Source organism: Acipenser ruthenus, chromosome 31 (assembly GCF_902713425.1).
Source record: "Acipenser ruthenus chromosome 31, fAciRut3.2 maternal haplotype, whole genome shotgun sequence".
Lineage (NCBI taxonomy): Eukaryota > Metazoa > Chordata > Actinopteri > Acipenseriformes > Acipenseridae > Acipenser > Acipenser ruthenus.
In genome coordinates, this window is record NC_081219.1 from 8546428 (window position 1) to 8565237 (window position 18810).

General features: G+C 39.4%; 1 protein-coding gene across 2 annotated transcripts in view; it reads right to left on the minus strand.

Moving 5' to 3' along the window:
- The window catches only part of LOC117974003 (rab GTPase-activating protein 1-like), a 130764-nt gene that overhangs the window by 80451 nt on the left and 31503 nt on the right, over positions 1–18810 (minus strand). For both annotated transcript variants that reach the window (XM_059005657.1, XM_059005658.1), the window contains one exon: positions 3328–3478. In XM_059005657.1, coding sequence (XP_058861640.1) covers positions 3328–3478 — 151 coding nt within the window. The remainder of the gene's footprint in view (positions 1–3327; positions 3479–18810) is intronic.

Consider the following 18810-nt stretch of genomic DNA (forward strand, 5'->3'; position numbering starts at 1 on the left):
ATTTTTGTCACAGTGTTGGTGCATCATTGCACTAGCCATGCTTTGCTGCATCTGGAGCCTAAAGGAGTAAATTACCATTTTAAGGTTCGATTACAAGTTTAAATGTTTGCTGCAAGAAGTGGCATTGTTATGGTCCTTGACCTATAGGATCCAGTTCTTCTAGAACAAGGCTTGCTGAATAAAATTGTTAAAAAAAAAAAAAATAATAATAATAAAAAGAAACCTGTACAGTACTCATTTTAGGTCCACCCCTCCCACCCCCCACAAAGACCAACCGTGAAATAAAAATGTCACCACCATTGTTCTGTAATAATGAATGGAGCAACTGTACTAAATACAACAGTTTGTCTACATTATTCCTGCATGTTACATTTTACATATCCTTTTAATGCCCCAATATGGTAAAAATCAACACTGTAAAGCATGTGACAGTACTCAGTAATATAATGGTATAAATACCACACAGTGCACTGAGAATGCAATGAATTTGTTCTGTTGCTTGAATAGCTTTTCATATTTGCATATCCCAAAACACCCTGGTTTTAATGAGCTGGAAATCTAATCTGCATTGTAAATATTTTTACAAGATGAACTCAAACGCTGTTATATTTATATGTAACAGCTCAATTCCTTTGGCAACTAACTTATTTTTGTTGCAGAATAAATCCTCCTTTAACCAGCCGCCTAAACTCCATCACAATGTTCTTCAAATTTAAACACCAGCCGTCATGGTGGGAGTACTTTACTGTAGCAGTTTCCCACAATCATGTTCATTTGACTTGCTGTATGTTTGCTACATTCTTCTGTACAACATTTGATTTAGCTGTATGTAAACAAGCTTGCAAAGCACTTAAAACCTGCTTGGTACTACATCCCTCTGAACAACATGCAGCAGTAAGAGGTTCTAAACACAATCTCCAAACACAAATAAAACTAGAAATGTGTTTCTGTGAACAAAAATGTTAGGTTATAACCCTGGTTCCCTGAAATAGAAATGTAGCCATTACCGTAGGGGTATTTACCTCCTAAAGACCCCAAAACCTGAATAAGATATAACAAAGCTGCTCGCAGAGCCTGTGACGCAGTCATGGCCTGCCCCCGAGAGCACAAAAGCACTGCGCTCACAGATCTCAGCGTCATTTTTCCTTCAAGCCTGCTGCAATCATGGACACAGTGACCTTGAAGGTTAATGGTTACATTTCTATTTCAGCAAACCAGGGTTATGATACCTAACGTTCCCTTTCAAGTACAAACGTAACCATTAATGCATGGATAAGTGTGCCAAAGCCGTAGCAAGGACAATATTGCAGAAGGACTGGAATGCTACAAGGGTAAGCAGAGAGGCAGTCTTGTGCATTACCATAGGGAACCCCAGTAACAAGTAGATAGGGCAAAAAAAAGGAGACAGAAACTTGCCTATATGCCTGTCCACTGAGAAGCCACCCTTAACACTCTAGTTCCAAAACCAGGCTTTTGAGGATCCACGACATTCAGTCTTTAGGACCTAGTATATGTATGGGGAGTAGCCCACACCGCTGCACTGCATGTCCTTGGCAGATGCACTCTGGAATAAAGCCCTTGAAATTGCCATGCCCCTAGTGGAATGGGCAGTAAGCTTTTCTGGAAGGGGCAAGTTGGCCAGCTCATAGGCAGTCCTGATTGCGTCTGCTATCCATTTGACAGGGCTTGACCATGGAACTTTTCGCCCTGTCATCGTAGGAGGTGGATGGAAAGCCTCCTATTTCACAGACTGGTTGACATGAAATGCAAGATCATCTTCAGCAAAAAGGCAGGATTGGTAAGGAGCGTAAACTTTGTCCAGGCCTCTGTAAAAATTAAGCAGGCTTTTGCAACGGAGAATGCCTGCATCTCACTCACCTGTGTTGTGGCAGTGATAGCAAGCAATCAAGCCACTTTAAAGCCATAAATATTTCAGTTCAGCTGAATGCATGGGCTCAAATGGAGGCTTCATGAGTGCATTAAGTACCATGTTTAACAACCAGCAAGGAACAATGTCCTTCATAGAGCCCCTTTCAAAAATTGCCCTGCCAGGAAGTGAGCTCCTGGGGAGACCGCCAATTCTGACATGGTGAGCGGAAATGGCTGCCAGATAGACCTTTAACGTGGAGGGGGTTTCCCCTGGTCAAAAAGGCCCTGCCATGGGACATGTCATGGGGTCGAACCCAAGAGGCACGCACCACGTCTGAAAGACGGCCCACTTGTACCCGTACTGTAAATGCGCAGACGCTGCTCTGGCATTTTGTAGGGTGTCAATAACCCTATCATTGGACAGACCTGTTGGGCAGCCGTTCAGGGGCCAGACAGAGCTGCAGGCTCGGTGGGTGAGGATGCCATAAGGTCCTCTGTACCTGACACACAAGACTGAGGGAAGCCTGCTTGTTAGATGGTACCCACAGCCTTCGTAATGGTGATGCTAAAAGCTGTCACCAAAACGGCATCAAGATAGTGTGAATGGGATTGCATATCTTGGTCCTGCGCAGTGCTGCTGAGCCCAGCAGCTGCTCTTACTGTACGTGTGCAAAGCATCACATTGTAGGCCGGCCTGCGCGTAGTCTCTGTAACTAGAGAAACTTTTCTACAAAACATTCATTAAAATATTACAGTATCTCGTAATAAAAACGAGAATAAAATGCGTTACAGGCTCTGTGAGCAGCTTTGTTATATCTTAACGTTTCGGGGGTCTTTAGGAGGTAAATACCCATACGGTAATGGTTACATTTTGTACTTGAAAGGGAACAGCCCCATTCAATCGCTGCAACACCTCATAGGAGATACTATAAGGAAGTCACAAAAGTAACTAATATTATAGTATTATACAAGTGAGGTGCTGAGCCTTAGAAGTGGTAAATGTAATGGTCACTATAGTCATCTAACCCTACAGAGCTTACATACAAAAATGGACAGTATGTACAGAAAACTTGTTTTTTTTATATGTTTAATAAGATTTTTTTTGTTTGTTTTTTAACAAAAACAAAACATACAACGGCACACTATTAAGGAATGGTTTGTAAATGTGAAATAAAATGGAATGGAACTTGACTCGTACAATATTGCTGTGTATTCAAACTATATTTACAGCAGAAAACCGAAGTTACATGAAGTCCTTGGTCTTAGGTTAGAGATCAACATAAAGGTATATAGCCCTGCAATGTGAAGTCACTGCCTCAAAAAGGCTCTGATGTCTTCAACAGTGTGGTGGCCAAAGGGTTAGGTTTTCTTGTAGGATCAAACTTCAAAAGGTTTGCCTAATTTTATAGTTTCTTCAGTAGCTTAAGTATGTTGAATATGTTGAAAGCTGCCTCTTACCTTGGTGATGAGGGTCCTGTATTCCTCGACCTGGTGGTCATTGGTGTGGCAGCCAGCCAGGAGCTGCCAGACCTCTCCCCTCAGCGCCTCTGGGACTCCACTCCTCACCAGGGCTGGGAGCGGCTTTGGCCTGACACTCAGGTTGAGATGCCTGTACAAGAAAACCATTCGACCGTTGAGGTTAAAAAATAAATATACTGGTTTGCCAGAAGTACAGAGTGACTTTTATACAAGAAACATATCGCAGGGCTGCAAGAGGCAGAATAAAACAAAACATTACCCACATGCTTCTATTTGTGATTAATACTACTTTGTGCGTTACATAAGAAAGGACTTGTATGCAATCCTAAAAAATAAATAAAATTCTACTTAACAATGCACATTTGCCAAAAAGAAAACTTTTTGAAGGTTAACAATGTATTTTACAGTGCTCTTTCCTTCAAACAGTTGCCTTTTGTTTTAATAGACATCCTTTTTAAGAAACATTGAGCAAAAAAATAAAACAAACACAGAACTGCCCGTATAAAGATGCAATACCAACAAAATGAAATGTAAACAAGACCATGTTTCTGGTAGCCCCAATTATAACTTGACTATTTTGTAGATTTTACTACAATTGATACAACAATTTTCCTAAGTCTGTTGAGAAACATAAGAACAGTGACATTGGGGGAGTTTCCATGTGTGGTTATTTACACGTGAAGTGGCGATGCGCGTGCACGTTTGGAAGAGCAGCTTGAGTGGATCAGGTCACAGAGAGGGATAAGGTAAATCTAAAAAAAAAAAAAAGGATGGCTCAAGGAGTGAAAGAGAGCTGCAGCTGATCAAAAAATGTTAAAAAGTGTTGCCATGATGTATAAACTGTTTCTGTGTGTTCCCGAATAATTTAATTTGTTCAAGTTTAAGGAATTGCATCCTTAACCCAGTGGGAGGGTGGGGCAGCTTGCTTCCAGTTAAACAGGACTAAGCGTCTGGCAAGCAAGGTCACAAAAGCCAGGGAATCTGATTGCAACTTGGTCAGAGGGATGTTTTGTTTTGTACAAAATTCTGGACCTGTAAGTAACAAAAAAAAGAGTTCTGGGAAGATTACATTTTTGTGAAAGCTGGACAAATGAAGCAAAATTATCATCAATATAAAGTTCTTTAAAAGGACTTGATACCATTTTAGTGCCAGACACGAAAGGCCACGTCCCCTAGAGAAGGCAGGAACAGATGGTTAGCATCAATAGGGGAAAACATAGAAATAGTTTGCAAACCAAAATGCTTTCTGAATTGTGATCAAATACTGAGTGACTATCAGACTAGTGGGTTAGTACTGAATTGAGAGGTAGAAAGAGGAAAGAAGGAGCAAAGCAGGGCAGATAGAGATGTAGACTGACATGAAGCTGCTTCCATACAGTAGCATACAGGGCCAGCCTAATGACAATGGGAATGTAACCAGTAGGCAATGCTACGAATGTTAGCTGACCAGTAATAAAACTGAAAATTGGGCAGTGCCAATCCTCCCAAGGGTTTTGGTCTCCGCAGAAAAACTCTATAGCTACGAGGAGGCTTTGTATTCCAAATAAAAGAGGATATAATTTGATCGAGTGACTTGAAAAGATATGCGGATGAATATTGGAATACATCGGAAAAGATATAAAAACTTTCGGTAGCATAGTCATCTTCATGGAATTAATATGGCCAGCAAGTGTTAAAGGCAATGCAGACCAACGAACAAAGTCTTGTTTCGTGCGTTTCAGTAATGAAGTGAAATTAGACTTGAGGGGGTCATTGCAAGAACGTGTTATTGTGATGCCCAAATATGTAAATTTATTTGAAGCAATTTTGAAAGGAAAGATGGAGAGAGGTTAATGTATGGCAGCTGAGTTGATGGGGAACAGTTCACTCTTATGGAGATTCAGTTTATACCCAGAGAACTTACCAAACTGATCTAGTATAGAAAGAACATGAGGTAGACAGGAAGCGGGATCTGTTCTGCTCCCGCCCCCCCCTGACCCCTGGAGGGTTCAATAGCAATAGCAAAAAGCAAGGGCGAAAGAGGACAACCCTGTCACGTGCCATGATGGAGTGGAAGACGTTTGGAGGAAGTATTGGTAGTACAAACAAAAGCTAGAGGGGACGAGTAAAGCAATTTGATCCAGGAGATAAAATTATGGCCAAAACCAAACCTCTGGAGGGTAGAAAAGAGATAATCCCACTCGACTCGATCAAAGGCTTTCTCAGTATTAAGCGAAACCACAATTTCTGGGTAGTTGATGGGGAGTATATAATATTGAGCAGGTGCCAAAGATTAAAAAAAGAATGTCTGTTTTCTATAAAGCCACTCTGGTCCAAGGAAATTATGGATGGCAAAACTGATTCAAGGTGACAGGCCAGTACTTTTGCTAGAATTTTAATGTCGACGTTAAGGAGGGAAATAGGGCGCTATGAGCTGCAATCAAGGGGGTCCTTGTTCTTTTTTAATAACAATGAAATTGAAGCTTGGCAAAGAGTTTGAGGCAAAGACTGTGAAAGAAATGATTCAGAAAATACAGAAGATAACAGAGGGGATTTGAGAAAAGAATTTAAAATAAAAAAACTCTGTGGGAAACCCATCAGGACCAGGTGACTTGCCACTCTGCATTACTTGAATGGCCTGGTTAATTTCCTCAAAGGAAAAGGGCTCTTCTAAACCAGCCTTAGATTGGGGATCGATATAGTAAGGTCCTGAAAAAAATAATCTATAAGGGAGGAGTCTCCAGGGGATTCAGAGCTACAGAGTATAGAATAAAATAATTTGAACTGGTGACTGATCTCCTGTTGATCAACAGAAGTGGTGCCAGAGTGAGTATGAATTTGTCTTAACTGATGAGCTACAATTTTACTGGCCCTGTCGCCATGTTCAAAAATAGCGTGACGACATTTTAATAGTAATTGTTCAGCTTGCGTAGCTAACAGCAAATCAAACTCTGTCTACAGGTTCAGTCTTTCTTTATACAGTTCAGGGGTAGGAGAGCTAGCATATTTCTGATCCAACTCCAAGATGAGATCAGTTATCTCAGAAAGTCTCCTTTGTATGCCACTTATTGGCTTGGGCAGTGTATGAAATTATTTGCCTGCGAATGTAGGCTTTCAAGGTCTACAACAGAGTAGAGGAAGAAATTCCAGGAGTTGAATCAGTATCCAGAAAAAGATATTTGTGAAGAAATAAACTGGACAAAACTCTGATCAGAAAGTAACAGGGGGCTGAAGCGCCAGTTGCTTCGCAGTGCGTTTCAATCAGGAAAAGTAATTACCAATACTAAGGGGGCATAGTCAGATATAACAATGCTGCTGTAAGCACAGGAAGAAATAGAAGGGAGTAATTTGTTATCTAAAAACAAATAATCAATACGAGAGAAAGTATGGCAGACAGGAGAAAAGAAAGTATTGTCTTGAAGTTGGAAAAAGAAAGCGCCATGCATCAGAAATCCCACACTCAGCAAGGAAGGAGCAAATAGCTTGAGAGGTCCTTGAAGGTGAGGCAGACCTTAAGGAGGAACGTTCTAAAGTTGGGTTCAATGCACAATTAAAGTCACCGCCCAGGATCAAACAGCGAGAGTTTAAGTCTGGAAGAGAATATAGAAAGTTAGTAATAAATTGACAGGCATCCCAGTTACGGGCGTATTCATTAGCAAGTAACAGTGGAGTACTGAAGCGTTTACCTGACACAATGACATAACGACCATTTGGATCTTTGGTCAGCTGAGAGGCAGCAAAAGGAATGTCTTTATGGATAAGGGTAGCAGCGCTCCTTGCCTTGCCATGGAAACCCAAATGAAACAGCTGCCCCAGCCATGCCTTACATACGCAGAAATGGTCAGATATGTGCAGATCGGCCTCTTGGAGGAACGCCGGTTTGAGTCCAGGTTATTCTATTGCCGACCGTAGACGGGAGCTCCCAGGGGGCGGCACACAGTTGGCCGAGAGGCGCCCGGGGGGGGGGAGCTTAGGTCGGCCAGGGTGTCCTCGGCTCATCGCGCACCAGTGACCCCTGTAGTCTGGCCATGTGCCTGCGGGATTGCTTGTAAGCTGCGTTGTCCTCCGACGCTGTAGCTCTGAGGTGGCTGCATGGTGAGTCTGCAGTGTGAAAAAAAGCGGTCGGCTGACGGTACATGCTTTGGAGGCAGTTGCCAGCTGATGTTGTACATATCGTTCTCAAGGGAGCATATGTACACACAAACATATATGGATACACAGAGAAGTATATATAATATGTATATATATGGATGCGCCCTGAAAAAGGGAGAGGAAAAAAAAAAAACCTTGACAATTGTGGCGAAATCACCTTAGGATGTCCTTAGCCCATGATATACTGTACAACTGGCAACATCGTAAAACATAAACCTTCCGCAAACAGAGACAGGCTCTGTTCTAGGCCACACTGTGAATAATAACAGGTAATTATCGCATATGACAGTAAGCAGCGCAATAGAATAATTCAGAGGCTATGTTCAATAGGGAGGTAACTATTGCTGATCATAAAGTCGATGGGTTTAGCTGTCCACTGCAAAAACTATTTCAGTCACATACCCTCAGTGCAGTCGATGACAGCCCGTTCAGCTGCTTGTACTGGCATCCAAGGAGGGAAGAACCTGCTCTTTGTAAAAAGTGGCAGCATCTTGTGGCAATTCATTGAATGTAACTCGAAAACGAGGAAGGTGCAACATGCCATACTTAACTCCAGCAGCAAGCAACTGGGATTTAACTTTGTTAAAAAGGCAGCCCGACACCATGCCAGCTCAGCACTAAGATTGGGGAACACTAAAACCTGGGACCCCTGGAAATAAAGCTGCCCTCGCTCGCAGGAAAGACAAAGAATCTGCTCCTTAATTTGATAATGATGCAGCCGTATGATCATGGGCCTTGATGGATCAGGGCCAAGGAACGGTGCGCTCGATCAACCACTGGTGGATTATAAAAGCTCCCCTCCCGAAGTACCTCTGTAAAAAAAAAATGAGCCATGAAAGTAGTTGGCCTAGATCCTTCATCTCCGCCCTGTATTCAGTTCTGCATGCGTGAGCGGTTTTCAAGATCATCCAATTTCAGCTTCATTTTAGTATTATCAGCGGACAGGGAAGAACATAATGCCTCAACTGATGCAAGCTGATCCCATACATCTGTTAAGGAATGCTCCACGTTCGTAAGCTTAAGTCCTTGAGTTTGAAACTGTGGCTTGCAATGCAGATACTGATCGAGACTGTAGCCGACTCGTCATCCACAGCCGCCACGTTGTCAGCCACTGACAAGGCCCTGTCCAAATTGGTGATCGATTCTGTCAGATTACGTTTACCTCTCTTCTTGGACATGCTTCAGTAAACAAAAGGCTATACACTGAAGGTTCCAAGTGTTTTTTGGTTTTTTTTGGTGTGTGTGTAGGAAATTATCCTACTCAGGTTTTGCGATGTTCAGGAGAAGCTGACCAATAATTTCAGAGGCTGTTTTCACATCGATGGCCGGTAACCGACATAATTTCCCTAGATTGTAAACCAGCATTAGATAATACGTGGACTAAACGACTTCCGTGTCAGTTTGCGCAGTGCCGCAGTCCTTCCTGTGCGCGGCGAGCAGAACAGAATTCTATGCTGAACCCGACCTTGTTTAAAAGCACAACGGTTGTGTCAGAAGAGAGCAGGACAGATTTTAATTTTGTTTTAAATATGTTTCTGAAATCAGAGGCTAGTGGTGAGATGCATCTCTAGTGTCTAATTTAAACATTGCATACACACTGTCAGTTTTATAAGGCGATATTTAGTTTAATAAGTAGATGCCGCTGCTGCATATATATTACATGCTGAGTGAGACTTGCGTGGCGATTTCTCAGATGGCTTTTGAATAAAGTGTTACTGCTACTGCTTACCTCAGAGTTGTCTTTGTTCTGTTCTCTGACTAAATACCACAGTATATTTGCCATTTTTTCTTTAATTCAATGCCCTCAATTTTACTTTCAATTAGTGCACAATATTACAAACTTAGCTGTAACCCATTTTATAAAATCCATGTTTGGGGGTGCAGTCGTATTTACAGTAGTAAACTTGTGGCATGCTCTCCCCCATACTTTGCTTTCTTTTTTTTAAGATACATATTTTTTAAAACATTGCAAAACTAAGACTTCTAGCAAAGTAATTAAGGTCATTTCTAGTCATGTTTAAATGTGTCTAATTTTGTTACTAACTTTAAATAAACACTGAATTAACAATAAACAACTGTACTAAAGTTAACTTACAAAACAATGAACACATTAGTTGCACCTCCAAGTAAACCTGATCCTTTGTTTAGCTCAACTGACCCATGTCAACTGACCCATAAATGAATAGGGATTAATCAATAGATCAGATGAATCAATAGATTAATCTGTTCTAGCTTGATCTGGTCGGAAGACAGATTTGCCAAAATAAATAAATCACACTGATTAACTGCAGACATGTAACTGAGGGCGGTTGCTTTGGCATAAATGTTTACAATTTTAAAATTACTTTCATAGTATAATGCAGTGTGAAGACAAAGGCTAAAAAATAAAATTAGGTTTCCAAAGCTATTCATGTAATTCCAGAAATGGCATGTCTAAGATGCGCACCCCACACCCGGCTGCTGCCTACTGTTGTTAATTTACATTTGAAAGATCAAAGCTATCTTTATAGTGTCTTTAGGGAGCAATATGCAAACTTATACTAGAAAGTCTGCTGACTGCAGAATAATGCCATGCACTGTGCAATTCCCATAGATAGCTTTCTATATCAACCACAATTAGGCCAAAAGGGAATCAACTTATTAACTTCAAAGCAAACACATATTTGTGAATTACAGTACATCTTCCATTGTACTCGGAATAAACCAGTGATGCAGGCTAAACATTGTCTATCAATTTACATGTCCAAAAAAAATAAAAAATTTTACACAAGACATGATAACTTTGTATTGAACTCTTGAGTTTGTTTGGTCTGTGTTATGTTATTGTCTCACTTCTGGTAAGTCTTGAATTTTTCTTGTCTGGTGTCTAACTCAGTGAACGCTGTGTAAATGGATGGTATACTATAGTAATTCACTTAATGGTAAGCAAAAATTACACGTAACACATTTAGTAAATTTATGTGTGTGATATGAACTACAGTACCAACTCAAAGTTTTCTACAACATCATTTCATAAAAAAAGACCTTGTTGATAGCCCCATGTGTTTACATCCCCCCACCTGTAGTTTGAGCTGTAGGGACACAAGTGAACTTTCTTTTTACAACCTGTTTTCCACTGATATCTATACTTGCAGCACAACTTTGTTACAGGTCAGAAAGCACAACACAAAAAAATGAGGTCGTCTCAAATCCCTTTAATCCTGTTTTTGTTACACGGACAACATTTTACAGGGAGAAGCCTTCCAGGTGACTCAATCAACAGTGCTCTCTTATCTAAGACTTGATTGTTGGATTTAAAAAAATAAAAATAGAAACAGACATCAAAGTCTAAGGATTTGGAACACTGGGATTAGTTTGATTACACTTCCAAACAGAAAGCATGTGAAACGTACGAATAAGCCTGAAAAAAAAGTAACGGTGCAAAATTACAGCTTTAATGTTATTTTTAGATTCCCTTTAATTAAATGTGTTCGCTTTTTAATTAATTTTTAAAAAATGCAGCGAGAATAAAATAAAAATCAGAAATAAATGCATGGTTAGCATAATAATAATAATAATTAATCTGTCTTGATTTTCTCTGTAACCCTTTGGACAAAGTGGTTTAAATTAAAGAATACGTAGCCATAAGTAAGCATGGGAAAAACAACTTTATAATTTAAATTATTCATATCATATTTAAGTCAGGTTTTATTTTTAAGGCATGCAATGACTTTATTCAGTGGGAAGCTCTAATGCAGTAACAGTTTCACTGAACAGATGAAGCAAAATATAATACAAATCAATTTATTTCCACCATGCGGAAAGCAGAAGCAGCAATCAATGAGTTACAGTATGGTCCTATAAGCATCCAGTAATGAAAAGAGCTTGCAGACACTGCCACGTCAGATGTACTGTCCTGGGCGTCGTTACTTTCTTTTTACTCTTTTATGGAAAGTGATAATGCCTATTTGTCCAACTCCAGAACATCAACAGAAAGAGACAATCTTGTTTCAGGCACTATACTTAACAGTCTTTACATTTTGACAGGAAATCAGACAGTGATATAAAACTGTGATATAAAGCCTTGTAGTTCCAGGTACAATTGCAGCATTTGATGAAATTTGTCAACTTTATTACCTAAAAAAATGACAATTAACAGCTATAGTAAAACGAAATCACAAGGAAGTCATTCAGTATCTTTGGAACCGTATGATACAGTACGCCTCACATGAACTACAGTCGCGGGGCAGAGCAAAACGTAATTCATTTTAAGGCTCGTCAGAAACTTGAAACAAAAAAACAAAGCATATCCTGTGTTGCTTTGTGAGTATTAACCCACTATGCCACCTTCTACCCTAAATAACATAAGAATAAACTTTCCTATTGTTTGTCACAAAGCTAAGGTACAGTATTTGACCTGGTGAGACCACACTTAAGCCCCGTTCACTCTGTCACTCCTGACCGGGTTCCAACCCGGGTTCTGGCTACTCGGGTCACAATCCCTCTTGGTACAGAACCAAGTACCTGCGTTGTACCAGTATTGACCGGGTTATAGGACCCACCTCAGGATGTGGGTTGACACGCTTCGCCGGGTTGAACGAGACAAAATGCATGACGGCCGTTCGCAAGTCGATGAAATAAACAGCCACATCTGCGTGAAGGTTTCACTTCCATAAGAAACATTTCAGTTTAGCCATATTTTTAGTTGATTGAGACACAATATTAGCCAAATTGCAGCACGGATGAAATAGCATTTGCCCTAATCAACATGTATGCCGAAGGTTCAATCCAGAGAAGTTTGGCTGCTTCCGGGGCATTGACACTCATATTGTGTACTTGCTTCTGTCACCCAGGTCAATCTGCTTTATTAAAAGCAGTGTTAAATCACACAACCGACCTGCATGACACCGGGTAGAGCATGCCAGTGTGAAAGGGGCTTTAGAGTACTGTGCCTAATTCTGATCACCACAGTACAGTAACAAATGGTCACTGTGGTCCTGGAAATAGTCCAACGAACAGCAACCAGACTAATCCAAAGACTTACAGGAATGAGCTATGAAGATAGACTGAAATAACTGAATCTATTTAGCCTAGATAAAATGAAGAATTAGGGCAGGATTTAAGTCTTTATAATCTTAAGAGGAGTTGACATAGTTAACCTTAACCAATACTTTAAGCGCAGAACAGAAACCAGGACAAAGTGGAGACAGACTTCGGACAGAGGGAAAAACACTGCTTCACACAGAGCGGTAAGTGTACATAATGGGTTACCTATTCTGTTGAGGCAGAATCACTTGGATCCCTAAGACCCAACTGGACAAAGTTTTAAGATCAATCAGCTACTAGGAACCGAACAGGCTTAGATGGGCCGAACGGCCTCCTCTCATTCGTACATTTTCTTCTTCGTTCTTTTGCATACTGTCATCATTGATCCACTATATTGTTGGCTCTCCAAGCCAAAAAAAAAAAAAAAAGGTTTGAATCCAAGTTGCTGATCTTGCCTGGGGGCCCACAGGCAGCACTTTACTTGTCCCTTTGTAAACCTGTATTATTTAATTTGTTTATATTTATTTATATCAAGTGTTGGATGTTTGGATTTCACAGGCTGTAAAGGTTCACAACTGGCATTGTTGTGTTTTTAAAGAAGTCAACGTGAGGTGCTTGCTTTAGTTTACAGTCTTACAATGTATCCTCAATTATCCAGAGAAACAGTAAACCAGACTACTTATCCAGTAGTTTGGTTACCTGTCATTCTACAAAACTCATTACAGTGTTCTCTATGTAGTTTGTGGGAGTATAGTGACTGCATATCGTTCTTTAAGGAAACAAAGAAACCCTAAAACTAAATTATGACAAAATGTTTTCACTTTGTGTTTTAGTTACCCATTTACAGTTTACAAATCACTGCTGGTCCTAGCAAAACAAACTGCAGTTTAAGATTTAGTGCAGATCCTTGACTAAATCAGTGTTTTGCTACACAGAAACTTTAAGCTTTGCTTAAACTTCAAGGGAAGTTCAGCAATCACAGCAGTTATATTGACTACGACTGACAACAGATTAAGCATATTCAACAGATGGAGCACAATTAGTCTGAGCACCAGGAGGGTCAAAACGAACAGTTTGGTTCAATCCTGAGGTGTTTATGCAGTAAGGTAGGGAGACTGAATGACCCGGTCACTCCATAGACTATATTTATTCATTTATAAAAACCAAAAAATCCAGCCAATTATATTTTCAGTGACAAATATCTAGCCTAATAATTACCACTATATCATACTGCTATTTGCTTAAAATACTACTCACATGTTATCTGTTGTTAACCCTTTGTCTGCAGCAATAATTCAGCTCACAGAAGGTAGAAAGGGGTGCACATGCACCTCACATACATGTAACATATAATTTAAAGCAAAAGAACAACTCAAACAGTTTGTAATATTTAAACTGTACTGAATAAACACTGTTTTGAAGTGTTAAGCATGTTATAAAATATTGAATTATAATTTTTTTTATTTTTTACAAACAACATGCTAGGAACAGTAGTTTAAAATACCAAAAACACAAATATAAACTACATATTATAAAAATAAATATTGTATTGTACTTAGAAACTTAACATCTACAACATCGAGTACAACACAAAAATTGTCAACACATACCTGTGCTTCAATATGAAGTCGCAGTGCTCATAAAAAAGCAGCTTCAGTATGTTCTTTGAAAAAAATTAAAAATAAATGCAGAGAACTTGCATACATAACAAAAAAGGAAAAGGAGGTAATAAGTAGGCTACTGTAAATAATGTAGTAATCAAATACAGTGCTGGAAACGCATCTACCCAGCTCCTCTGCAACTCTCAGCACTATGTTCTGTAAGTAAACAGGAGCTGCACATGGTAGCCTATACACTAATTGAAAGACGCTATTTTAGCTTTTTTTGTTTCAAGTTTCTGACGAGCCTCAAAATTAAGTATACATTTTAGAGCCCTATGAAATCCGCGTTGGAGAACACAGACGTAATTGCGGACTTCAGAGAAAAAAACAGGATTAGGCACCCGAGGTTAAATTACATTGATACAGCACGGTGTTTGTATGACAAGAGGCTTCAAGAAACACACATCATGGGAACACATGAAAAAACTATTTTTACACCTCTCAGCCACCATACACGACTGTGATTTTAACTGTAAAAAAGTGCTGCCTCTTGTACCACTTCATGTGCTAGCGACCTTTATCGCTTGGGGGGAAAACGACTACCTATAAGTTATTCTGAGCAGACAGTACCGCAATGACTACTGCAGAATGTAGCGTCTAGTCACTGCATTTTTTTCCCAAAGTTCTCAGGGAGATATTACTAAGTGCCTTTTTATTAAATTATAATAAATCAAAATATTTAGGCTTTTATTTACATTGTAAGTCATTAACTATTAATGAAAACCATTACATTTCAAAATAGATTTAATGTTCAACTTGATGAAAAGAAAAACTATCAGAGTTGCGAGTGATGTTCATTTTAAAAGTGCCGGGAGTTGCAAGTGATGTTCATTTTAAACATGCTGGGAGTTGAGAGTGATGTTCTTTTTAAAGGTGCCGGGAGTTGCGAGTGATGTTCGTTTTAAACATGCTGGGAGTTGAGAGTGATGTTCGTTTTAAACATGCTGGGAGTTGAGAGTGATGTTCGTTTTAAAGGTGCCGGGAGTTGCGAGTGATGTTCATTTTAAAAGTGCCAGGAGTTGCAAGTGATGTTCATTTTAAACATGCTGGGAGTTGCGAGTGATGTTCGTTTTAAACATGCTGGGAGTTGAGAGTGATGTTCGTTTTAAACATGCTGGGAGTTGAGAGTGATGTTCGTTTTAAAGGTGCCGGGAGTTGCGAGTGATGTTCGTTTTAAACATGCTGGGAGTTGAGAGTGATGTTCGTTTTAAACATGCTGGGAGTTGAGAGTGATGTTCGTTTTAAACATGCTGGGAGTTGAGAGTGATGTTCATTTTAAACGTGCTGGGAGTTGAGAGTGATGTTCATTTTAAACATGCTGGGAGTTGAGAGTGATGTTCTTTTTAAAGGTGCCGGGAGTTGCGAGTGATGTTCATTTTAAACATGCTGGGAGTTGAGAGTGATGTTCGTTTTAAACATGCTGGGAGTTGAGAGTGATGTTCGTTTTAAAGGTGCCGGGAGTTGCGAGTGATGTTCGTTTTAAACATGCTGGGAGTTGAGAGTGATGTTCGTTTTAAACATGCTGGGAGTTGAGAGTGATGTTCGTTTTAAACATGCTGGGAGTTGAGAGTGATGTTCATTTTAAACGTGCTGGGAGTTGAGAGTGATGTTCATTTTAAACATGCTGGGAGTTGAGAGTGATGTTCGTTTTAAAGGTGCCGGGAGTTGCGAGTGATGTTCATTTTAAAAGTGCCAGGAGTTGCAAGTGATGTTCATTTTAAACATGCTGGGAGTTGCGAGTGATGTTCGTTTTAAACATGCTGGGAGTTGAGAGTGATGTTCGTTTTAAACATGCTGGGAGTTGAGAGTGATGTTCGTTTTAAAGGTGCCGGGAGTTGCGAGTGATGTTCGTTTTAAACATGCTGGGAGTTGAGAGTGATGTTCGTTTTAAACATGCTGGGAGTTGAGAGTGATGTTCGTTTTAAACATGCTGGGAGTTGCGAGTGATGTTCGTTTTAAAGGTGCCGGGAGTTGCGAGTGATGTTCGTTTTAAACATGCTGGGAGTTGAGAGTGATGTTCGTTTTAAACATGCTGGGAGTTGAGAGTGATGTTCGTTTTAAACATGCTGGGAGTTGAGAGTGATGTTCGTTTTAAAGGTGCCGGGAGTTGCGAGTGATGTTCGTTTTAAACATGCTGGGAGTTGAGAGTGATGTTCGTTTTAAACATGCTGGGAGTTGAGAGTGATGTTCGTTTTAAACATGCTGGGAGTTGAGAGTGATGTTCGTTTTAAACATGCTGGGAGTTGAGAGTGATGTTCATTTTAAACGTGCTGGGAGTTGAGAGTGATGTTCATTTTAAACATGCTGGGAGTTGAGAGTGATGTTCTTTTTAAAGGTGCCGGGAGTTGCGAGTGATGTTCATTTTAAACATGCTGGGAGTTGAGAGTGATGTTCGTTTTAAACATGCTGGGAGTTGAGAGTGATGTTCGTTTTAAAGGTGCCGGGAGTTGCGAGTGATGTTCGTTTTAAACATGCTGGGAGTTGAGAGTGATGTTCGTTTTAAACATGCTGGGAGTTGAGAGTGATGTTCGTTTTAAACATGCTGGGAGTTGAGAGTGATGTTCGTTTTAAACATGCTGGGAGTTGCGAGTGATGTTCATTTTAAACGTGCTGGGAGTTGAGAGTGATGTTCATTTTAAACATGCTGGGAGTTGAGAGTGATGTTCGTTTTAAACATGCTGGGAGTTGAGAGTGATGTTCGTTTTAAAGGTGCCGGGAGTTGCGAGTGATGTTCATTTTAAACGTGCTGGGGTGCATTGGCACATCTTGCCACTGACTAAGGGTTAACAAGCATAATGAACAGAACAAGGTTTTAAAAGAAAAATGAATGGGGGTGTGTGCGTATACACTCTCAACAGATCCCAAGGACTTGCTATTTTTGTACTTGCAAATTAGTTTTTTTTACATTTCTGTGAAATGTATTCTTATTTTGAAGGCGAGTAAACTGTGCCAAAGGGTATAGCAAGACAGTTAACTACAGTATATAATAGAGCTATTTTGATAATTTGATTTGTGACCAGTTTGATGGAAATGACCTTTTAATTTCTGAAGAGCTCTCTCCCTTCAGATCAATTCTTTATTAGACTTTCACTTTCAAAACCTTTAATGGTAAAAATCTATTATTACATTAGTGACAGTACTTATTATAATAGGAAAACAAACCCTTAGCCCCTTTAATGCCCATTAACTTGTAAATCCAATTGCATTTAATTAATCACAACTTTGATACAAAATAATAATACTACTATGACTACTACTACTACTACTAATAATAATTCTTTAAACAAAGGAGACATTGTAGCACATCTTAAACAAGCAGCACTTTGTCACTCCAAAAGATCAGCACAGCTCAGCATCACTTAGCCTCTGGCAGAAGTGGGTCACACACGCACACACACAGATATATATTGGACACATCAGAACTGGAGCAATTTTCCTGTGAAGAATGGGCAAAAATTTCACCATCCTACTGTGCAAGCTAGTACAGACCTATCCAAAAAGACAGTAATTGCTGCAAAAGGTGTTTCTACCAAGTACTGACTTAAGGGGCTGAATACTTAGGCAACCAGTAAATTTCATTTTGTACATTTTCTCTGCAAGTTTTGCTGACATTTAACCTGCTCCTCATATAACAGTTTTCAGATCAACCACTATAGCTTTGAATAAAAAAGTTTGTTTGAAAAACTGTGCATACATTATTTGTAATTCAACAAAATGTGACATTATTGGTTGGGGGGTGAATACCTCTGCAAACCACTGTATATATATATATATATATATATATATATATATATATATATATTGTGAATGAGCCTGAAAGTAATTATAGCTACCGTAACAAAAAAATATATCATAAATCATACAACATATTTTTGTACTTCCGTTAACTAATTAGGTCTCAAATGTGCTAATTGAAAGAAACACGTTACAGCACAGATGTATTTTAATTTTAGACATATATCTTGTTATATTTAAGTTTGCACTTAAACTTCCAAGGTTATTTCAGCAGTGTCTTCTGGGTCACAGCATGTTTTAGGGGAAGCTACTGGTTGGTTTATGACAGGAAAGAAGCCACTGGGGTGGGGACAATTTCACCCTCCAGGTGAAGTGACTAAGTAAGTGCAACACTAACTGAAAGCAGGGCTTGCAAACAGAAATTTCTTTAACCAAGTGCTGTACCACATTGTGTTTTAAACTAAAAATACAAGTTTGCTATAACATGTGTTTCTTTCAAAACTGGACTGGAGAATTATATAACCAACGGAAGCACAACTATGGCCAAAGGTTTTGCATCACTAAGAATTTTAGGATTGAGACAATTAAAAAAACAAATAATATATGTTTAACATCATTGTAATCAAAGAAACTACAAAATTATAAATCGCAAAATTCTACCGGGAGCCATAATAGTAGTACAGTATTTCATATTATATTTCAAAATGTCACATTTTTTAATTGTCAGTTTTTTGTCAAATATATGGAAAACTACAAAGCGGTATGTAATTCAATATTTTTACTTCACATTATTCAGAAGGTTTCATTTGACTTTATAAAGCAAAATGTGTTGATTACAGCTGTACACAACCTGTAAGTCTTATGGAATGATCTTGTTTGTTGCAATCACTTAAAGCTTTGTGGATATGGC